Here is a 16,897-nt window from a genome sequence, read left to right on the forward strand (position 1 = left end):
GCTGCAGTTCGGAAGTTACAGTCGCGCTAACCGCATTGGGCGATGCATACAAGGAGGAGAATGAGACACGGTACACAATATTCTGTACGTACCTAGATTTACAGAACAATTCTCACGTTCACATCTCGTCCCGTTTGCTATATCCAGCGGAGTATACTCCCAGTATATCCAATATGAAGACAGCGCTCAGTATGGTTCTCCTGCTCGTGGGCCTGGCTTCGGCGCAGTTCCAGTTTTTCGACCAGTTCTTCCACGGCGGCCACCAGCAACAGCAGGCTTCTCAGGAGAAGCAGAATGTGGCCAGTGATTCGAATTGGTATCGTCAGAATTGGGAGGGTGGTAAGTTCTCAACCTTAGCCTTTTGTCTATGAATTCCTCGTCACGCATGGCGAACGACTGCTCTGAGCAAGACAATATTGGCTTCGTGGATCATTGGACTCTGCAAGCAACATCTACTGACTCGACTGTCTATCCTGCAGCCACATGCGACAAATATCTATGTCCGGATACTCTCGCTTGTGTCCACTTCCCTCACCACTGTCCTTGTCCTCATCCCGGCGTTGAGGATAAAGTCGAGTTAGGCGACGGGATAGCTATATGTGCTAGTAAAGGGGGATTCAAGGCTGGCGAAGCGGCTCGCAAAGTCGAATTGGCAAGGAAAGGTCTATTATGATGAATTTCTATGGTCACTCGCGTTGTTGGAAGGGGTGTCGGCTCCAGTACCCGTCGACGCCCTTCTGTTCTCAGTTCTGTGAAGTCAAGGCGATATTCGTGGTGTCAAACTTTCGCTGCAATTGCGCTGTTTGGAAGCGACTAGGCTGGGCATCCCAGGAGAGCCGTCGCCGTCGATGTCGATCGAGACAATAGCGTATGTGAGCCCCCGGAACGAGGGCGTATTATTGCTCGTAGGAGGGAACCAGTCTTGGAAGAATGCCGGCCGGTAGCCCTTCAATGGCATTCAAGCGGTGCTCCAAGCAGAATGGATCATCCACGAAACTGTCTTTCCCTGGCCGGAGCGAGTGGTTCATAACCTGACCATGACTCCGACCATTGCGCCCTGCCTTTCCAGTCCGCTCATTACTACTACTCGTACAATCAGGACTTGGTCATGTGTCTGGACAGGTGGATATCGTTACATTCCGAAGGCCACGATCTGCAGCCTTACGGAATGTTCGATGATGCTTCCATCAGTCTTACTCGCAAGCAACGGCTAACGGCTTCCGCGGATCGCACCTGATGTGGGACGTACCTTGCATCGTATTGTTGTTGTTTGACAGTCGCCATGTCCAGCATAGTTCCCTGTCACCGCGAGCAACAACCAAGGTCCCGTCCCCTGCAGGTGAGTGTTCTCGTGACGTTCACCCCTCACGAAACCGGTCTGAGAGGGAGCGCGGCAGGGAGCTATGGACAATGAACAAGGGGGTGAATGGGCAGGGGCCGAGCTTCCGATTGTCCCCGCATAGTCGATTCTCAGCAATATCGGCCGCCTGGAAATGCACACCAGCAGGGGGTGGTCGCTTAGGGCCCATGTCCCCTGGTTCTCGAGCCGACCAGGCAGAAGTGCATCACATGGCGGCACGCATGCACTGCCCCACGACAAAGTGAGGCTTCGGGAGGCTCAGATGGTGACTCCCTGCCTTTGAAGAACAGTTCTGTCCTACACTTGCCGACGCCCATCGATAATCCATTCACCTCTTCTGGATGCTTTCGCTCGGGCCGGACGCATGGCTCACTTCATCGAGGCCACGCCATACACAGCTGAATCCCTCGCGCTCAACACGGTGGTATCATGGATCCCTTCTCGTTAACGGCAGGCGCCCTCCAGATAGCCGGTGCTTGCGCGCAATGTACGGTTACCATCATCAAGATTTGCGGCGACATCAAGTCTGTTGATGCTCGGATCAGCTCCTTCTGCGATGAAGTCGGCGCTCTTCGGGCGACCTACGAAGGCCTCGAGAAGAGCTTGTCGTCTCCTCTCCTGTTGGAGGCTGCACGAGTGGCCAGCCAAACGTCCGACGGGTCTCATCTGTGGAAACAGATCAAGGATGCGCTCGATGACTCCAAGAAGACGATGAGAAGGGTCAACGATATACTCCTCCAGATCACAAAGGCATCGGGATTCGCCCGCAAAGTCAAAGCTCACCTGACCGAGAGTCTGCATTCTGGCGAGCTCTCGCGACTACGACAGCGCATCCAATTCTTCAATGCCGCTCTATCATTGCCCATCCAGATGGTCTGCGTGATGCTCCAACTGGAGCAAAGAGGGATGACAGTAGACCACCACAACGCTCTGGATCTCAAACTGGTATCGCTAGAACAGAACATTAGAGACCTTGTCCAAAGGCTCAGCTTCCCTTCTCGCTCACAAACCCTCGGTGGTACCACTATCGCTGCCGCGGACAGCATGAAGCTCAACGAGGATGACGGAATGAAGACGTATATTGCTTTCGCCAAGAAGTTCTTGACTACCGCATCCGCTGCCGCCAGCACGAGATCCTCGTTGAGCACCATGTCTCCGGCCATTGAGCCCGACGTTCTCGACGGACGTAAGCACTCAGCGCACGGTTTGCCCCCACCAGGCGACCATAGAAGCCATGTGGAGGGCTGGATCCAGCCTGCTTCTGCGGGCACGATCCCTCAAAGTCCGCAGACCGGCGGAAACGGTCGGCGGAGCCTTGGCTCCTCTACAGGCGATATGGAAGACGACAATGAAGTGGAATTCATGAGGACCAAACAACACCTCAGATTAGGACAGGAGAGCTTCGAACAAAGCGAGCATGCCAAAGCAGAAAGACACTTTCGGCGAGCTTTGGCTCTTATGCAGGACCACGACTTCGACGGGAGAATATCGTTTCAGCCAGCAGAGGTAGTCCTCATGCTGGCCGAGTGCTGCCTGAAACAAGATAAACTTGACGAGGCGGTGGCCCTGCTGGAGCCTGTCGCTGCCATGCGCCCAGACATCTTTCCGAGCACCTCGCCAGACGACACACATTCTGACAGAAGACACTCCTCACCCAGTCGAGGGCCTGATAAGCTCCAAGCTCTTGCGGCGAGCCACATGTTGGGCCGGGTTTTCGTTCTGAAAGGGGATTTTGACAATGCAGAAAAACAAGGGTTAAGGGCGTTTACCGAGCGGAGGAAAGATCTGGGTCCGCAGGACGACAAGACGCTGGAGTCAGTCCGCCTGGTCATTGAGATATACAAAACGCGTGGGCAGGAGGGAGACGAGGAAGAGGCTGAAGGCTACGAAGTCTTTTTGTCGACGCCGGAGAAGCAGACTCCGGCGGCGTCGACAGACAAGCTACTGACGACGGAAAAGGAAATACCACGCTCAATACCAAAACTCATTGCTCCAGAATCCGCTCAACACGAATACCTACCAAACGTGCCGCGGTCGAACTTTGTGCGCCGCATCAAGCATCTCGGCCGCTCGTCTCAATCCGGGCCGGCACAGTCGCCTCCCTCACCCAACTTGCAGAGACTGTCCATCTCAAGGTCGCCGACATTGAACGACCCCCAGGAGCCAGATGTCCCTGCCCTGTTCGGTGCTCGAGGTATCAGCTCGCCCTCCGAAGCATCAACGCACGACCGAGCCTTTTCCATGAGCGGCGACGATGACTCGATCGCAACGCCCTCTACGGGACGACTGTCTCGCTCGTCATCGAGCAGGACCCTCGAACCGACCTTCCAAGCTATAGCCGACCTCTGCAGTGAAAAGAAATTCGATCGAGCTGTCAAGGTGGCGATCCAGTTCCTTGAAACATACCCGTCGAGCTACATGGTCATCCGGAAGTCGGAGCTCAAGGAGAACATCAAGCATGGACACGGACAGGGACTGGCCAGGACGGGGCGAGGATATTCACCTCTCCATTTCTTCTGCGAGCTCAGGGAGGAGCACGCCGAGGAAGTCAACCTCCTGATCAGGCAGGGCGTGGACGTCAACGCGATCGCCTTCCAAGCCGGGTATACCCAGTCAAACCCCAAGGATCCATTTACCGCCCTGCAGCAGGCGACCGAGCGCGGGTTTTCCACCATCACCAGTCTTCTATTGGGAGTCGAGGGCATCAAGACCGACACCCGTGACCCCGAGGGATACACGCCGATCATGGTCGCGTGCAGAAAAGGCCACCACAGCATCGTCAAGCAGCTGTTGGACTTTGCGCTGCCCAGGGAGTTTCCTCAAACCTGGCACGGCAATACGCTCCTTCATGATGCTTCCCGCCGGTGTGACCCCATCTTGGTGGAGATGCTACTGGAACATTACGTGGACATCGACGCGCGTGATCGATTCGGCAAGACAGCGTTGATGCATGCTGTGGTCAAGTCCGACATAGCTGATCCTGTGGAGAAGAGGAGACGGATCCAAGGCCGGTGCAAGACGGTGCAAATCTTGCTTGAAGCCGGCGCCGATCCGACGCTCAAAGACCACAGGGCCAATAGGACTGTGCGAGATTATGCCGCTGAGGAGGACGACGCTGAGTTGCTGATGCTGTTGGATCAGGCTCCCAGGAGGGGGATCAGCGAGTTGGTGGCTTGAAAGGGTAACTTTCATCCATCAGTATACGGCGATGCTTTGTGCATATGGAACACGAGTCAATGATACCCCCGGAAGGTCAGGGACGGACTATTCCACACGACATGCCCCCTCTTGTAAATTACAATCAAGAACAAACAGGGATATGTCTCTCGGCTTCGCTAGCCAGTTGAGCCAAACATGGAATATGCACTCACTCAACTGTTTCAATCTCGCCTTTCATTGCGACAACTCATCAATCAATGCATTAAGCCGCCCAGAGCCTGGGACATGTCCCACTCGTCCAGAATCTCGGCCTTGAGCGCCTCCAAATCCACGTCGGCGGATCCAGTGCCCGTCAGCCACCCCGACATGGCCCTCGCCGTGGCTTCTCTCGACACAATCGCGTGAGCAAGCAAACGCACAAACTCGATCGTCTCCCACGACCGAACGAGCGGATCCGGCCCAAACCACTCCCCGACCTCGACGGCCGACTGGCCGATCATGAACGTCATGGCCACGGGCGTCAACCTCTCGCCACTCCCCGTGATGTTGTACACCAGCCGATCCATGAACCCGGCGGGCTCCGCCGCCATGATCATGTTCAACAAGTGCAGATTGCCAAGATGCGCGCCAGTAAAGCAAAACGGCTCGAAATACCGCCGAATGCTCCGTGGGACGGGCCTGCGCGCGCGAGGCAGCCTCATCCGGCTCAGCGCGTCGAGGATCTCGCCGCGCGTGCGAAACAGGGGCACCTGCCCGACGAGGAAGGCGTGCAGCATGCCCAGTCCCAAGTGCAGGCCGATCTCCTGGAAGGTGCGCAGGCCGTTGCGCAGCCGCAGCAGCTGCAGCAGGCCCGTGAAGTGTTTGTCCGCCAGCTCGACGTTGCCCAGACGCGTCTCGGCCAGCGACGCGACGACCAGGTGCAGGAGCGTCGTGTCGAGGAGGAGGTTCTCCGGGTTTTGCACCACTTTGCGCGTCTCGGCGTAGATGGCCGCGCGGCGGGCGTAGACGGCCGATTTGCTCGCGCCCGTCATCATCTCGGCCATGAAGATGATCCATTGGAGGAAGAGTGGGCTGTCGGCGATGGAGACGACGGTGCAATCCCTCACGGGGCAGTAGACCGGGGTTTTCGACACGCCGTGCACGACTCGTGGCGTGGTGTCCAGGTCTGGGTGAGTGGGGCGAGAAAGTTAGCGAGGCCGTGGGCGGAACAGTGTGTGCAGTTCATCCAACCAGTATGATACAGTAGCACTGCTGGTAGGTACCAGTCCAGGACGGGCCCCGGACACGCAGTAGTACCTGAGGCGAGGCGAGGCGACAAATGCGCATTGGATGAATCTCTGTGCGCCTTTTGCGTCTTGTACAAAGCACAACAGAGCAGTACTTGTGTGCTTAAGCACCCTTACCTTCATTTGTACCGAATATCACGCGGACAAGGGGAGGGGGAATGACCACGACTCACAATAAAATAACAGATTCCGCTCCTTGATGTCCAATTCCGCAGGGAGCTGAAAGAACGGATCGAGCGGTCCGGTCTTGATCCACGCCAGGCCCTGCGATTGCTGGGCCTTCAAGGTACGCTGCTGCGGCTGCCGGTCGTCCTGCTCAGGTGCTGCACCCGGTTTGTCCACCACAACAGGCAGTAGCCAGGGCGAATACGATGGCAGAGGGCCCGCCACCGCACTTGTTTGGGACTGGTGCTGCTCTCTCTGCTCCCCAGACTTGGGGCGATTACTGGTACTGGCCCCCTTTCTTCCGGCGCGATGGTGAGCAATACTCGCGGCGTGGGCTCTCGCTTGCTGGACCTCCAGTTCTGCCTCGTGCTTGCTCTTACGCGTTGACGGCGTTTTGGAGGGCAGGAACAGCAGTTTGATATGGGCCATCGTGGTGAGTCAGCTCATAGACCAATTAGCGAACCAACGAACCAATACGTGCGATACACACGCCCGGCACCCTCACCCTCACTGACGGATGGACTGCGTGGTGATGAGATGATCGCTCGACCGCTCGCTTGGCTGCACCGTGCCCGATGTGGTCTTCGCCACGTGTGTGATCTCCGTCAATTCGTCGCTCCCACTGCTACACGTGCGAGTACGGGTACCGAGATCAGTACATACCGCGGCAGTAGGTCGACCACGTCAGTAGCGCAAGTAACCGGACCAAGCTGCTGGTACCGGTGTCGGTGTTGGTGTCGGTGTTGGTGTCGGTGTTGGTGTCGGTGTTGGTGTCGATGTTGACGTTCGTGTTTACTGATCACATCGTTCCCATGTGGCGCTTCTGTCCGAATATAAAGGACATCGGGTATCATCCCCCGCCGAGTGCATGCTCCCTCTCGTCCTCGCCCAGCATTTGTCATGCCCTTGCAGCTGGGGGCCGCGCTGGCTCGGGAATTTCGCCACGATTGTTGGCCGAACGGAGTGGTTGACGAATTGCAAGTGCATGGCCTGGGACGCCGTCGCGCCAGTCGCACCACCGCGCTGCGTGGCTATCCTAGGTTAAGTTTGATGAACGCAGATGAGTGGGTGATGGGCACCTTTTACCAGAAATGGCAAATGCCAAATACAGGGCGTCGGATGGAAGAGGCTGACCAATCATGGTAGTCGGCATCGTATGCACAGAGGAGAGCGGATGAACCTGGGTGCTTGGGTAAAGCAGAGTTGTATAGGTCGCAGTGTGCTCTACCTATGCGGTTTGTGCTTGTTGGGTTCGTTCAAGATCGTGCTGGCAACACAATAGCTAGGAAATTATATTTGATATCAGCGAGCCAGAGGATGTTCAAAAGATGAGTTGAAATGTGGATGGTACGCACACAGCGAATGCCGTGAGCTTGGAATGCATGGCTGAGGACCACCTTGGGGAAAATATGGGTGACTGATAGGTGATATAGTATGTGAAGGACGTATCGGGTATATGCAAGTATCGCCACCAATGTTCGACTCATGCAACTGAGCCATTGTCACTTGCCTACCGTCGGCTTGCCTGCTGCCATCAGCGTTCCTCCCCCAAGTGTCTCTGGAGGTCGATACATCGTCTCGAGCCGAAAATCCTTTACCCAGTATGTCTTACCAAATTGCTGATTTGGCTAGAGTATGCATTTCTAGGGTCATCCCTTGACACCTGATGCTCGTACGATCACATCCTTGGGTGACAAGTCGCCAGTCTCTTGGTTCAAGGCCGGTATTAGCCCTTCACCACACCTGTACCGATACGACTAGCGATCTGTGACTGATACTCTTCGTACCGGATCTGCGGACTAGTGAAGCTCGCGATGCTCGCCGGTCGCTGGACCTCGTCCCAGTCCCTATTCGCAGTGTTCTCGGGCGTCCCCAATAGACCCTGCTCCGGAGTCGGGCCCGTCTCGTCACCGCCGTCCTCAAGGTATTCGCTTCCTTTCGCTTCCTCCGACTGGATAAGGGGAGCTTCGACAGCAGAACGGTCCTCGGGTGGGACCTGATCGGCAAGGCCAATAGCGGCGTTCTTTCGTCTTTCGCGGGCGCGTCGGATGCGAGCGTACAAGAAGATTGCAAAAGCAAGGACTGTAAACCCAAGGCCGATGCTTCCAGCGATTATCCTGGTCCGCAAAACACTTTTCTTCTGCTCTATGGTCAAACTCGAGTTACTGGTAACGACGAGGGTCGAGTTGACTGGTGCCATTGACGGAATACTTCTCGTTTTGCAAATCGGCGATTTCAATGATGGAGGAAAAGGATTTCCGGTATAAGTTGTGCAGATCAAGAGCCCCTCTGATGCGCCTGAGTACTCGATTTAGAGCTGCCAGATATTTGACTGAACACGGCGAAGAGTCCCTACACCTGCTCAAGGCGAGATGTCAATAAAGAAGTCAGTGAGGTGAGGTGACGAAAAGCTGTTTGTCAAACAAGCAGGGAGCAGTGGTGTGTAAGTAATAGTATAGGCAAAGCTGGGACGACTTTCAAGAGAAGAGCGGTCTGCAATCGAGAGTGAGGGCCATCTCTCAAGCTGTTGGCATCATGCGGAGTCCCAGGGCCACGCTGGACCTTACCACTGCCTCCTCCAAAAGCGCAGCATGGCGTAGGGCTGAAGCTCCCAGCAACCTATCGGAGCTCGTACAAGATGCAGGCTATTTCGCAGCTGAGAACGTGGAAGGGCCGTGTCATGAGCGCCGAGGCTTTTGTGACACAGGTCGTCCTCCTGCTCGGGACCGTGTAGAGTGAATGAAGTCCGTTCTTTGGTCGATCAAGGCTTCGGGAACGAGACAAGCTGAAAATAATACGAGCTTGGTCGGTCTTGATTTCTTGGCAGCTGCGCGGTCGATACGTCCTCAGGATCCAGTGAAGAAGTGATATAGGTGCCGAAGAGGTGTGCAAAGCCGAGTGCTTGTCTCTGAGATGTCATATCGTACAGGACTTCATTTGGCCTATCGGTCTGCAAATTTTAGTACCGCTGCGTACTGCACCGACCCGGATTGAATGATTATTCAGGTACAATCACGAGGCTGAAAGGCTGCAGACGGATTTCTTGAGGATGTGAACGTGTGGGACGGGCGGCACATTTGCTGGCACGTCTCATTACACGAGCGACACTTTGGCAGGAGGGAACACATACTGAGTAGGGTCAAGGGTTGAAGAGAGCCAACCCATTGAGCGCTGCGTCTTCAGCTATGAGGATGAGGAAGAATCCGGTGGCACCGCAACAGCGGAATTCACACAGCCACAACAATCTTCGTCACGTTCCTGCGTCAAACGGGGCCTCTAACTCGACTGGGCTAGGTGTGGCTGTGCGACAACCTCGGCTGCGTCACGTGCGGTGACGTCGGCATGCCAACACGAGTTTCAGGTGGTTGTCTTCTGCCTGCATGCATGTGAAGAAGCTTTCAGTTCACCACCTCCAGCTCATTCAAGTTCAATAGCGACCCTTCTTCAACTCACATCCTCCGCAAACTCCAAAGTCAAAGGCAATCGAAAGACAATCACGCTCAAGATGTCGGACACCATTCCAGCTCTCCTTATCGTTCTCATCACCATTCTCAGTGAGTGCTGCGCTCTTTGAAACCTTATCGCCTCTGTTCTCCAGCAAGCGTGGCTATTGTCGTGTCGGCCAGCTAACACTCTGCTCTCGAAGTCCCTCCCGTTGGCGTCTTCATGGTCGCAGGCTGCGGCGCCGACTTCTTCATCAACATCTGCTTGACCCTCCTCGGCTATATCCCAGGCCACATCCACGCGTTCTACGTCGAATACGTCTATTTCGACAGGAGGGAGAGAGCAAGGCATGGGCAGTTGACCGGTCACCAAGCACCAGGCGTGTACAGCGACCGAGTCCAGTCAGGTGGCGCACCGGGTTATGGGACGATCTAGGGGATGCGAACCAAAGCCGCGCACGCGCGAGATACTGCTGGAGTACCCCGGCCCAAAACCAGCTCATGGAGTACTCCAGGCGAGCCCGCTGTCCTCGCCGAACCAGCTTGAGAGTAAATGCCAGCATGAAGAAGTTAATTGAGGGCTGTCGACGCAACCAAGGGAGGACTTGATTTAAAACCCATTCATAACCAAGTGGGAGCCACAGCAGGGTATGATGGTCGTGGGGTGTGCGCAATCCACTGGATTGAGTCATATTGGTTTGCTCGTCATCTTGGTTTTGGGGCTAGAATTGTTGTGCTGTACAACCCGCGGCACCGCGTGCAATCGAAGACACGAACTGACCTCTTCTGGCCGATTTCTATGTTCCTCTCCTTCCAAGAACAGTAGAAGAATGAATATAGTTGTACACCAGCGATCCGTGTGTATTGTCATATTCAATGAGTAGCAGAGTCAACGGATCGTCAGTCTGAAGGGTGAGCAATACCTGTAGGATTTCAGTAGATCCTTGGGGCCACAGAAGGGGTGTTTTACGTAGGGCCCAGGGGGTTCTTACTTAAGGCCTAAGCAGCCAGTTGGGGCCCCAGACGGGCATGTTAAAAGCGGCCTCGCTCCATATTCAGTGCCTAACACAGTAGTAGGTAGGCCAGAAGGATTTTCGATGGTGGCTGATTGCTCTAATTTAATTCCAGTCGGCTTCCTTAGACCTATTAATGTCCTCAATGGCGCAGGATCTGGCTCACCGTGTCAGCTATAGATGCATTCCGCGGCAATTCGGCGTGTCACTCGACGATATGCCTATTGCCCACCCTTCTTCTGGCCATTGCTTTCCTGTTGAGCCTGTGGATTGAATCTTGGGCGATCTGCTTCCCTTCAACTACCCAGCACTTGTGTATGGACGTATCCCACTGCCTTGGGTCAACTTTCCGTATCGCCTACCGCATTCGATCAGCTGGCCCTTGGTGCTCTCTTGGCCCTTCTATCGAAGCGCCCCAACTTTAAAGGCAACACGGCGTCGGGCTATTAGTGTACATACTGTGGTACGGCCTGGACAGCCTCGCCAGGCCTTCGATCAAAGTCTATCCACGTTGCACCACCGCGCTGTTTCAGGCTGCCAACACGGCAAGACACAGAAGAGGCCTCCCTATTTGACTCCAGTCTTTCACAGCTCATTCCTTTGCGTCCAGATACCCGGCCGATATTCTCGCAATCTCTTGTTCTTCAAATTTGGCTGCTGGCGACGTTGCAATACGCCATCCTTACCGAGTTCTGGCCGTCGTTGACAGGACGCCAGGATTTGGTCTCCTGTGCTGCCCAATCAGTGGGTAAATGTCCGACTTCATCGAGCTGTCAAGTCCATATGGAGCCGGAAAGAGACCACAGAGGGGGGAATCGATCAAAGCACTCGGCTCACTTCACCGAAAATCTGCTTCTGCACAGTATAACCCTATCTTAGATCCCTCGGAAGAGTACAACAGTGGAGCATTTCAGTCTCAAAATGAGCCACAACTACATTCCCCCACAACGCTCGGCTCGAGGAGACTGGGCAAATTTGGGACGGACTTGCTCATCGAGATATGCCTCTGTACGTTCACTTTAACGGTGGCAGCGCCATTCTTGTGGTTGGCTGTAACCATGGTCAAGTACGACGGTCTCAAGGTCACCCAGTCGGATACGAATTTTATCAAGCAGGCAACGAGCACGGTAGGCGCCAATTTCAGATGCGATGCGTGCTATGCTAACGAAGGCAGGCATCGACCCTCTTCACCATCCTCTTTGCGGCTGTGCTGGGCTCGACACTCAAACGCTTTGCAACATGGCGACTGGAAAACGGCATAAAGCTCGGTCTTCTCGAGCAGATCATGCAGAGTCGCACCTTCTTTACTGCTCTCACCACGCAGTTGTCATTTCGAGCGTTCAATGTCGTGACCTTGGTCTTATTAACAAGCTGGATCTTTTCTCCTCTGGGCTCCCAGGCATCGCTGCGATTGGTGTCGGTGGGCAGAGAGGTCACCACACATTCTGACTTGGTCAGCTATGTCGACACCGTTACCAACCAGCTCTTTTCTTCCGTTTCTGGCGTTGATTCATTGCTGACGGCACTGAAACCGAGTTATGTAAGCTCGGTCCTGGGTCCTACGACAATGAAGAATGGGACGACGGACCTGTTTGGCAACGTTAAGATTCCATGGCTGGTGGAAGGTGCGGAGAACGATGCCGATGGCTGGGTTGCCCTTTCGCAATCGAATCTGACCGAGGGCTCGTTCTCCTCGCTCGTTGGAGTCCCTATTGCTCTGCTGGCCAACCAAAACTCCAGCTTCGTGATAGAGACGACGTACATGAATCTAGACTGCAACAAGCCGAGAAACGAGACGGAGGTCAACATCAACCTCAACTCAACGACGATAGTCAACGGCACCTTCTCTGGACCCAATACCACCGTCGATTCGGCCGACTTTGCTATCTATCCTTCTTGGCAGGTAGCCATGAACCAGTTCGTGTCCGATGACTACTTCTATGGCTATCCTGAGCAGTTGGTCAACGTCTCGGATGCCAGCATTCCGCAAGCCACTTTTCTCTTCCAGACTCGAGGTCCGTGGGTGACTCGGTGCGCCATTAACCAGATCTATGTCGAATCAAATGTGTCTTGTCAATCAGTGACCGATTCACAACTGCCTTTCTGCTCAGTGCAGGCACAACGGAGGTCGCCCAACAAACATGCGCCTTCAACAGTTACAACGCTCAGCTTTCCTTCCACGTTCACCTACCTCACCAAAGAATGGATCCTGGCAACCGATCCGTTGCTAAGCTCCGGCTACTCCTCGCTGAGCGAGTACTACCTCCAGAATACGAGCTCTGCCTTCATTTTGAGTGGTAATGGCCGCAACTACGCCGACTATTCCAATGTAACTGCACAACAGTTCTCTCAGAGGCTCGGCCAATTACTCAATACCTGGGTTTTGGCAAGTCAGACGTGTGCCGACACCATGGAATATCCCCTGAACCATCAAAATACCACAGCGTTCTATACCGACGGATTTGACGTCTATGTCGTATCCTGGAGCTGGGTCGGCGTGTATTGCGCGGCGATAGGGGTCATGGTGCTTGCAGCGTGCTGCACCATCTGGTGCGCCTTTCACACCACGATTCCCGATGTCTTGTCCTACTGCTCTTCGCTCACAAGGGACTCCAAGTTCTTCGAGTTCGCGAAGGGAGGCAGTACGCTGGATGGTGTCTTGCGCGCCAGAATGCTGCAGGATGTGGAGGTGAAGCTAGGCGAAGTGGCTGAGCAGCAAGCAGTCACGAATGACCAATATCGTAGTGGCTTTGTAAATGATGTGAATCCCGGGGCGAACGAGCGCGTTTCGTATCTTGCTATTGCACCAGCGCAGTATGTGCGAAGTCCGAGTCGAGGAGTGCTGTATGCGTGATCCTATGGAGTCGAATATATCGCCGATTTGATTTTCCTGCAAGCTCCAGGGTACTCGAACAGTGACAAGAACGGTCCCGTTACTTGATGTGCAGTATTATACACTGCAGAGTAGGGAGCAGTGCCCACCTCGGGTGGTGCTGTGGTAGGTGAATAAGGCTGCGTCGAAGCCTCGTCGTTGCTTGGCGTGGCGCGTTCGCGTCACCGCGTTTTAACACCTTCGGTCGTTAGTCCAACGCTTCCAGTGAAACGGTGAATGACACTGTTTCGCTCGCAGTCAGGCAGTTGCAGCCCTTGCTTCAATGAGTTGAGTTCCTCTGTACAAGCACTTGCACTCCTATATTATTCTCCCCCATCCTCCAGTTCACTATGGCCGCCAGTGTCGCCCTTGCCCCGCAAGCAGCATCCTCCCTGCCAACTGCTCAATCAACTCCCTCCAAGAAACGCAACCACGAAGGAGAGCTTGTCGACCACGCCTCTTGCGGTTCTACAGCGCAGCTCGACAGTAGTCCTCTCACGCCCTTCCAATCTCCCACCTCTCTACGAGACTCAAGTGACCAGCCTTCTCCATTGACTGAGTTAGGCACCACGCCTACCACTAGCCCAGTCAAAGTGCCAGACATGGCACCTGCACCTGGCAAGAAGCCAAAGCAAAGCTTCACTGAGAAGCAAGCTGAGAAGGCCATTAAACAAGCAGAAAAGGAGGAAAAGGAGAGGTTAAAGGCAGAAGCCAAAGCGAGGAAAGATGAGGAAAAGGCGAAGAAAGACGAAGAGCGAAAACGCAAAGAAGAGGAGAAAGAGGCTTTACGCAAAGTAAAGGAAGAAAAGAAGCGTGAGAAGGATGCTGAGAAACAGGCCAAAGAGGCAGAGAGGCAGAGAAAGGAGGCCGAGTCGCTCAGGAAAGAGAGGGTAGGATATCTCTTCTCTATTCCCCTTCCAATGCTAACAGGTACGCAGGCTCAAATGCGGCTCGGCGCATTCTTTGGTAAACCGACAGCTACCTCCCTTCCAGCAGCGGTTAGTGACTGTGAGGACATTTCTCGAGGCACCACGCCATCCCGAAGAAGCTCGATTGCGTCTATCGATCTGGATCCTCCGCTTGTAGACACGAAGCTGTCGCCCACAAAACACGTCAAGTCCGATGCGCGACCTTTCATCATGCCGTTTTTCATCAAAGAGCACATGCAACTGGCGCCCTTTAATCGATTCCTATCGAAAAGATCATCTCTGCCTGACGAACTTCCACTTCACCAAGATGGCGTCCCGGAGAAGTTGGATGTCCGTTTTCATAAACGTCGGCGGACACGTCAAGTCAGACCCGTCAAGAAGATCCTGAGCGAGATGAATGGATCGGAGAACGCACCTGTTGACCTGAGGAATCCAGCAAGCCCCCTTGGGAACATTCCCTACAAGTATTTGTTTTACCGTGAGGATGTTCGACCTGCCTACCAAGGTACTTATACTCGACCCGTGTCACCACGCACGGCACGAAGACTCGCTCTCAAGCCGTCGTATCGGGGTCTTCCAGACACAAACTACGATTACGATAGCGAAGCCGAGTGGCAGGAACCGGAAGAGGGTGATGAAGAGATCCTGGACGATGATGAAAAGTCCGAGGATGGAGACGGTGACGAGGAAATGGAGGACTTTCTCGACGATGAGGGGGATGTGGCAAAGCGACAGATGGTGGTTGGGAACATGGAACCGAAGTGCAGTGGACTGTGCTGGGAAGACGGAACAGACCACAGAGAGAACGGATTCGACCTGTCGCACTATCGCATCGACGTCCTGCACGACTCGACCAGATTGCCCATCGATCCGTACTCGACGGTGCACTGGTCAGATGCCGGGAAGAAGAGCCCGGTAAAGCGAGAGGAGAAATCACAACAATGTGCTGCGATGCAGCCACCTCGTCTGCCCCTTATGGCTGTTGATCCTAACAGCGGGAACACAGTATCTCTATCGCCATTCCACAACCATGTGTCAAATGCCGGCCAATCGGAGAACAACATTCTCGCTCTCAAAGCGAAGGCAAATGCATCTGGAAAACCGGTCAAGCTGGTACCACCAGAGCTCATGCCGGCGTTCAGAGCAGCGGTAACGGGAAGCACTTTGACGAAAGTGGGATTGCTCGAGGTCCTGAAGACACAATTTCCAAAATGCACCAAAGATGCAATCAAGCATACCGTCGAGGGGATTGCAGAGAGGAGGAGTGCACCGGAAGGGGAGAAGAGGTGGATTCTGCTTGACAACTAAGGCAGAAATCAGACATTCGCAACGGGTGTTCTGAGCCGTTGACGAACGAACTAAGCGAAACCGTGGTGTTCATACAGCTGTATTGATATTGGCACGCCCACCAACCTGATGCGGAAGCGTCCTCTGGTACCTACCGATTCCTTCACCTTCGTGGTTCTGCCTCGGACGGCGGTTAAGCAGATATCAAGCCGGTTACAAGAAGATATAGTTGTACCATAGTAGGCATGAGTAAATTACACAACTTGTCCTACTCTGCTGCGATGTGGTGCACGAAGCGAGCATTAATTTGCGCCACCATCACGGCCCCTTCTCCTCTCACAGCCTGGCTGCGATAGGCACCTGGCGTATGGTGTGTTTGGGGAGCACATTGCAAGGTCGTTGTCCTGGTCGGTCCCACTTCGATAGGTTGGATACAGTCAGGTACAGGAGGCGATCGACTGATCGCTCGGAAGAAACTACCGCTTGCCTCCAGTGCATCACAACTTGCTCTGAGATTGACGTCTGCCACATAATCAGCTCAAAGCCCAGTCCACGATTGTGCAATCTCTTTCGCCCCTATAACAGTGTTCAGATCAACCTGAGAGCTGCTATAGAGACGCCGCCATGGCTTTTCCCGATTCCGCTGCTTCGAAAAGAGGACTGCTCGTAGTCATTGAAGGCCTTGATCGCTCAGGGAAATCGAGTCAGTGCCAACGGCTTTTCGACTTCTTTCGACTGCAAGGGCAGCGGGTTCGCTATGCCAAATTTCCAGGTTCGTTCGCTGGCGCGCCGGTGAGCCACAATTGGTAACGTTCACAGATCGGACGACGCCGACAGGACAGATGATCAATAGCTATTTGACTGGCCAAGCTCAACAAGACGACCACTCGATACATCTGCTCTTCAGCGCCAACAGATGGGAGGCTATCAATTCCATCAGATCAGACCTGCTCAGTGGGATGAACGTCATAGTCGACCGGTACTCTTTCTCTGGAGCTGTCTATTCAGCCGCAAAAGACAACCCGGATCTTCCGCTCCGTTGGGCTTGGAATCCGGAGATCGGACTCCTCAAGCCTGATCTACTCTTTTTCCTCGACATCTCGTCTGCAGATGCAGCCAAACGCGGCGGCTATGGAGCTGAGCGGTACGAGATGGAGGAAATGCAGACCCGTGTGCGAATTCTATTCAAGGACCTGTTTGCTAGACTGGACATCACGGTCTATCAAGTCGATGCGGGGAGAACAATCGACCAGGTTGCTGTTGATATCCAAGCAGTTGTTCAAACGGCGATGCAGAATTCTCAGGTGGCTACTAGCGACCTTGAGAAGCTGGGACCTTTGCTTGACAACGTGTCTTTATGAGTGAATGGAAAAGGATCGAAGA

The 16,897-nt window shown here is 54.3% G+C and overlaps 8 protein-coding genes across 8 annotated transcripts; 6 read left to right on the plus strand and 2 right to left on the minus strand.

Annotated features, from left to right (window-relative positions):
- Window positions 1-469: 469 nt before the first annotated feature.
- On the plus strand, window positions 470-673 carry G647_04045 (uncharacterized protein; the record flags this gene model as incomplete). The annotated part of the gene is made up of 1 exon (XM_008728390.1): window positions 470-673. A coding segment is annotated over one exon (204 nt), but the record flags the coding sequence as incomplete, so codon positions are not given.
- A 1,116-nt stretch (window positions 674-1,789) lies between these two features.
- Window positions 1,790-4,537, plus strand: G647_04046 (uncharacterized protein; the record flags this gene model as incomplete). Its single annotated transcript, XM_008728391.1, has 1 exon — window positions 1,790-4,537. One exon carries the CDS (start codon window positions 1,790-1,792, stop codon window positions 4,535-4,537), a length of 2,748 nt encoding a protein of 915 aa, XP_008726613.1.
- Window positions 4,538-4,773: 236 nt separating this feature from the next.
- On the minus strand, window positions 4,774-5,562 carry G647_04047 (uncharacterized protein; the record flags this gene model as incomplete). The annotated part of the gene is made up of 1 exon (XM_008728392.1): window positions 4,774-5,562. The coding sequence occupies one exon, from the start codon at window positions 5,560-5,562 to the stop codon at window positions 4,774-4,776; it is 789 nt and encodes a 262-aa protein (XP_008726614.1).
- A 2,134-nt stretch (window positions 5,563-7,696) lies between these two features.
- Window positions 7,697-8,170, minus strand: G647_04048 (uncharacterized protein; the record flags this gene model as incomplete). Its single annotated transcript, XM_008728393.1, has 1 exon — window positions 7,697-8,170. One exon carries the CDS (start codon window positions 8,168-8,170, stop codon window positions 7,697-7,699), a length of 474 nt encoding a protein of 157 aa, XP_008726615.1.
- Window positions 8,171-9,475: 1,305 nt separating this feature from the next.
- Window positions 9,476-9,849, plus strand: G647_04049 (uncharacterized protein; the record flags this gene model as incomplete). Its single annotated transcript, XM_008728394.1, has 2 exons — window positions 9,476-9,524; window positions 9,617-9,849. The coding sequence occupies 2 exons, from the start codon at window positions 9,476-9,478 to the stop codon at window positions 9,847-9,849; spliced, it is 282 nt and encodes a 93-aa protein (XP_008726616.1).
- Window positions 9,850-11,178: 1,329 nt separating this feature from the next.
- On the plus strand, window positions 11,179-13,280 carry G647_04050 (uncharacterized protein; the record flags this gene model as incomplete). The annotated part of the gene is made up of 2 exons (XM_008728395.1): window positions 11,179-11,553; window positions 11,601-13,280. 2 exons carry the CDS (start codon window positions 11,179-11,181, stop codon window positions 13,278-13,280), a joined length of 2,055 nt encoding a protein of 684 aa, XP_008726617.1.
- Window positions 13,281-13,648: 368 nt separating this feature from the next.
- Window positions 13,649-15,535, plus strand: G647_04051 (uncharacterized protein; the record flags this gene model as incomplete). The annotated part of the gene is made up of 2 exons (XM_008728396.1): window positions 13,649-14,188; window positions 14,237-15,535. 2 exons carry the CDS (start codon window positions 13,649-13,651, stop codon window positions 15,533-15,535), a joined length of 1,839 nt encoding a protein of 612 aa, XP_008726618.1.
- A 603-nt stretch (window positions 15,536-16,138) lies between these two features.
- G647_04052 (thymidylate kinase) lies at window positions 16,139-16,875 on the plus strand (the record flags this gene model as incomplete). The annotated part of the gene is made up of 2 exons (XM_008728397.1): window positions 16,139-16,286; window positions 16,334-16,875. The coding sequence occupies 2 exons, from the start codon at window positions 16,139-16,141 to the stop codon at window positions 16,873-16,875; spliced, it is 690 nt and encodes a 229-aa protein (XP_008726619.1).
- Window positions 16,876-16,897: the final 22 nt, after the last annotated feature.

This window comes from Cladophialophora carrionii (genome assembly GCF_000365165.1).
Source record: "Cladophialophora carrionii CBS 160.54 unplaced genomic scaffold supercont1.3, whole genome shotgun sequence".
Lineage (NCBI taxonomy): Eukaryota > Fungi > Ascomycota > Eurotiomycetes > Chaetothyriales > Herpotrichiellaceae > Cladophialophora > Cladophialophora carrionii.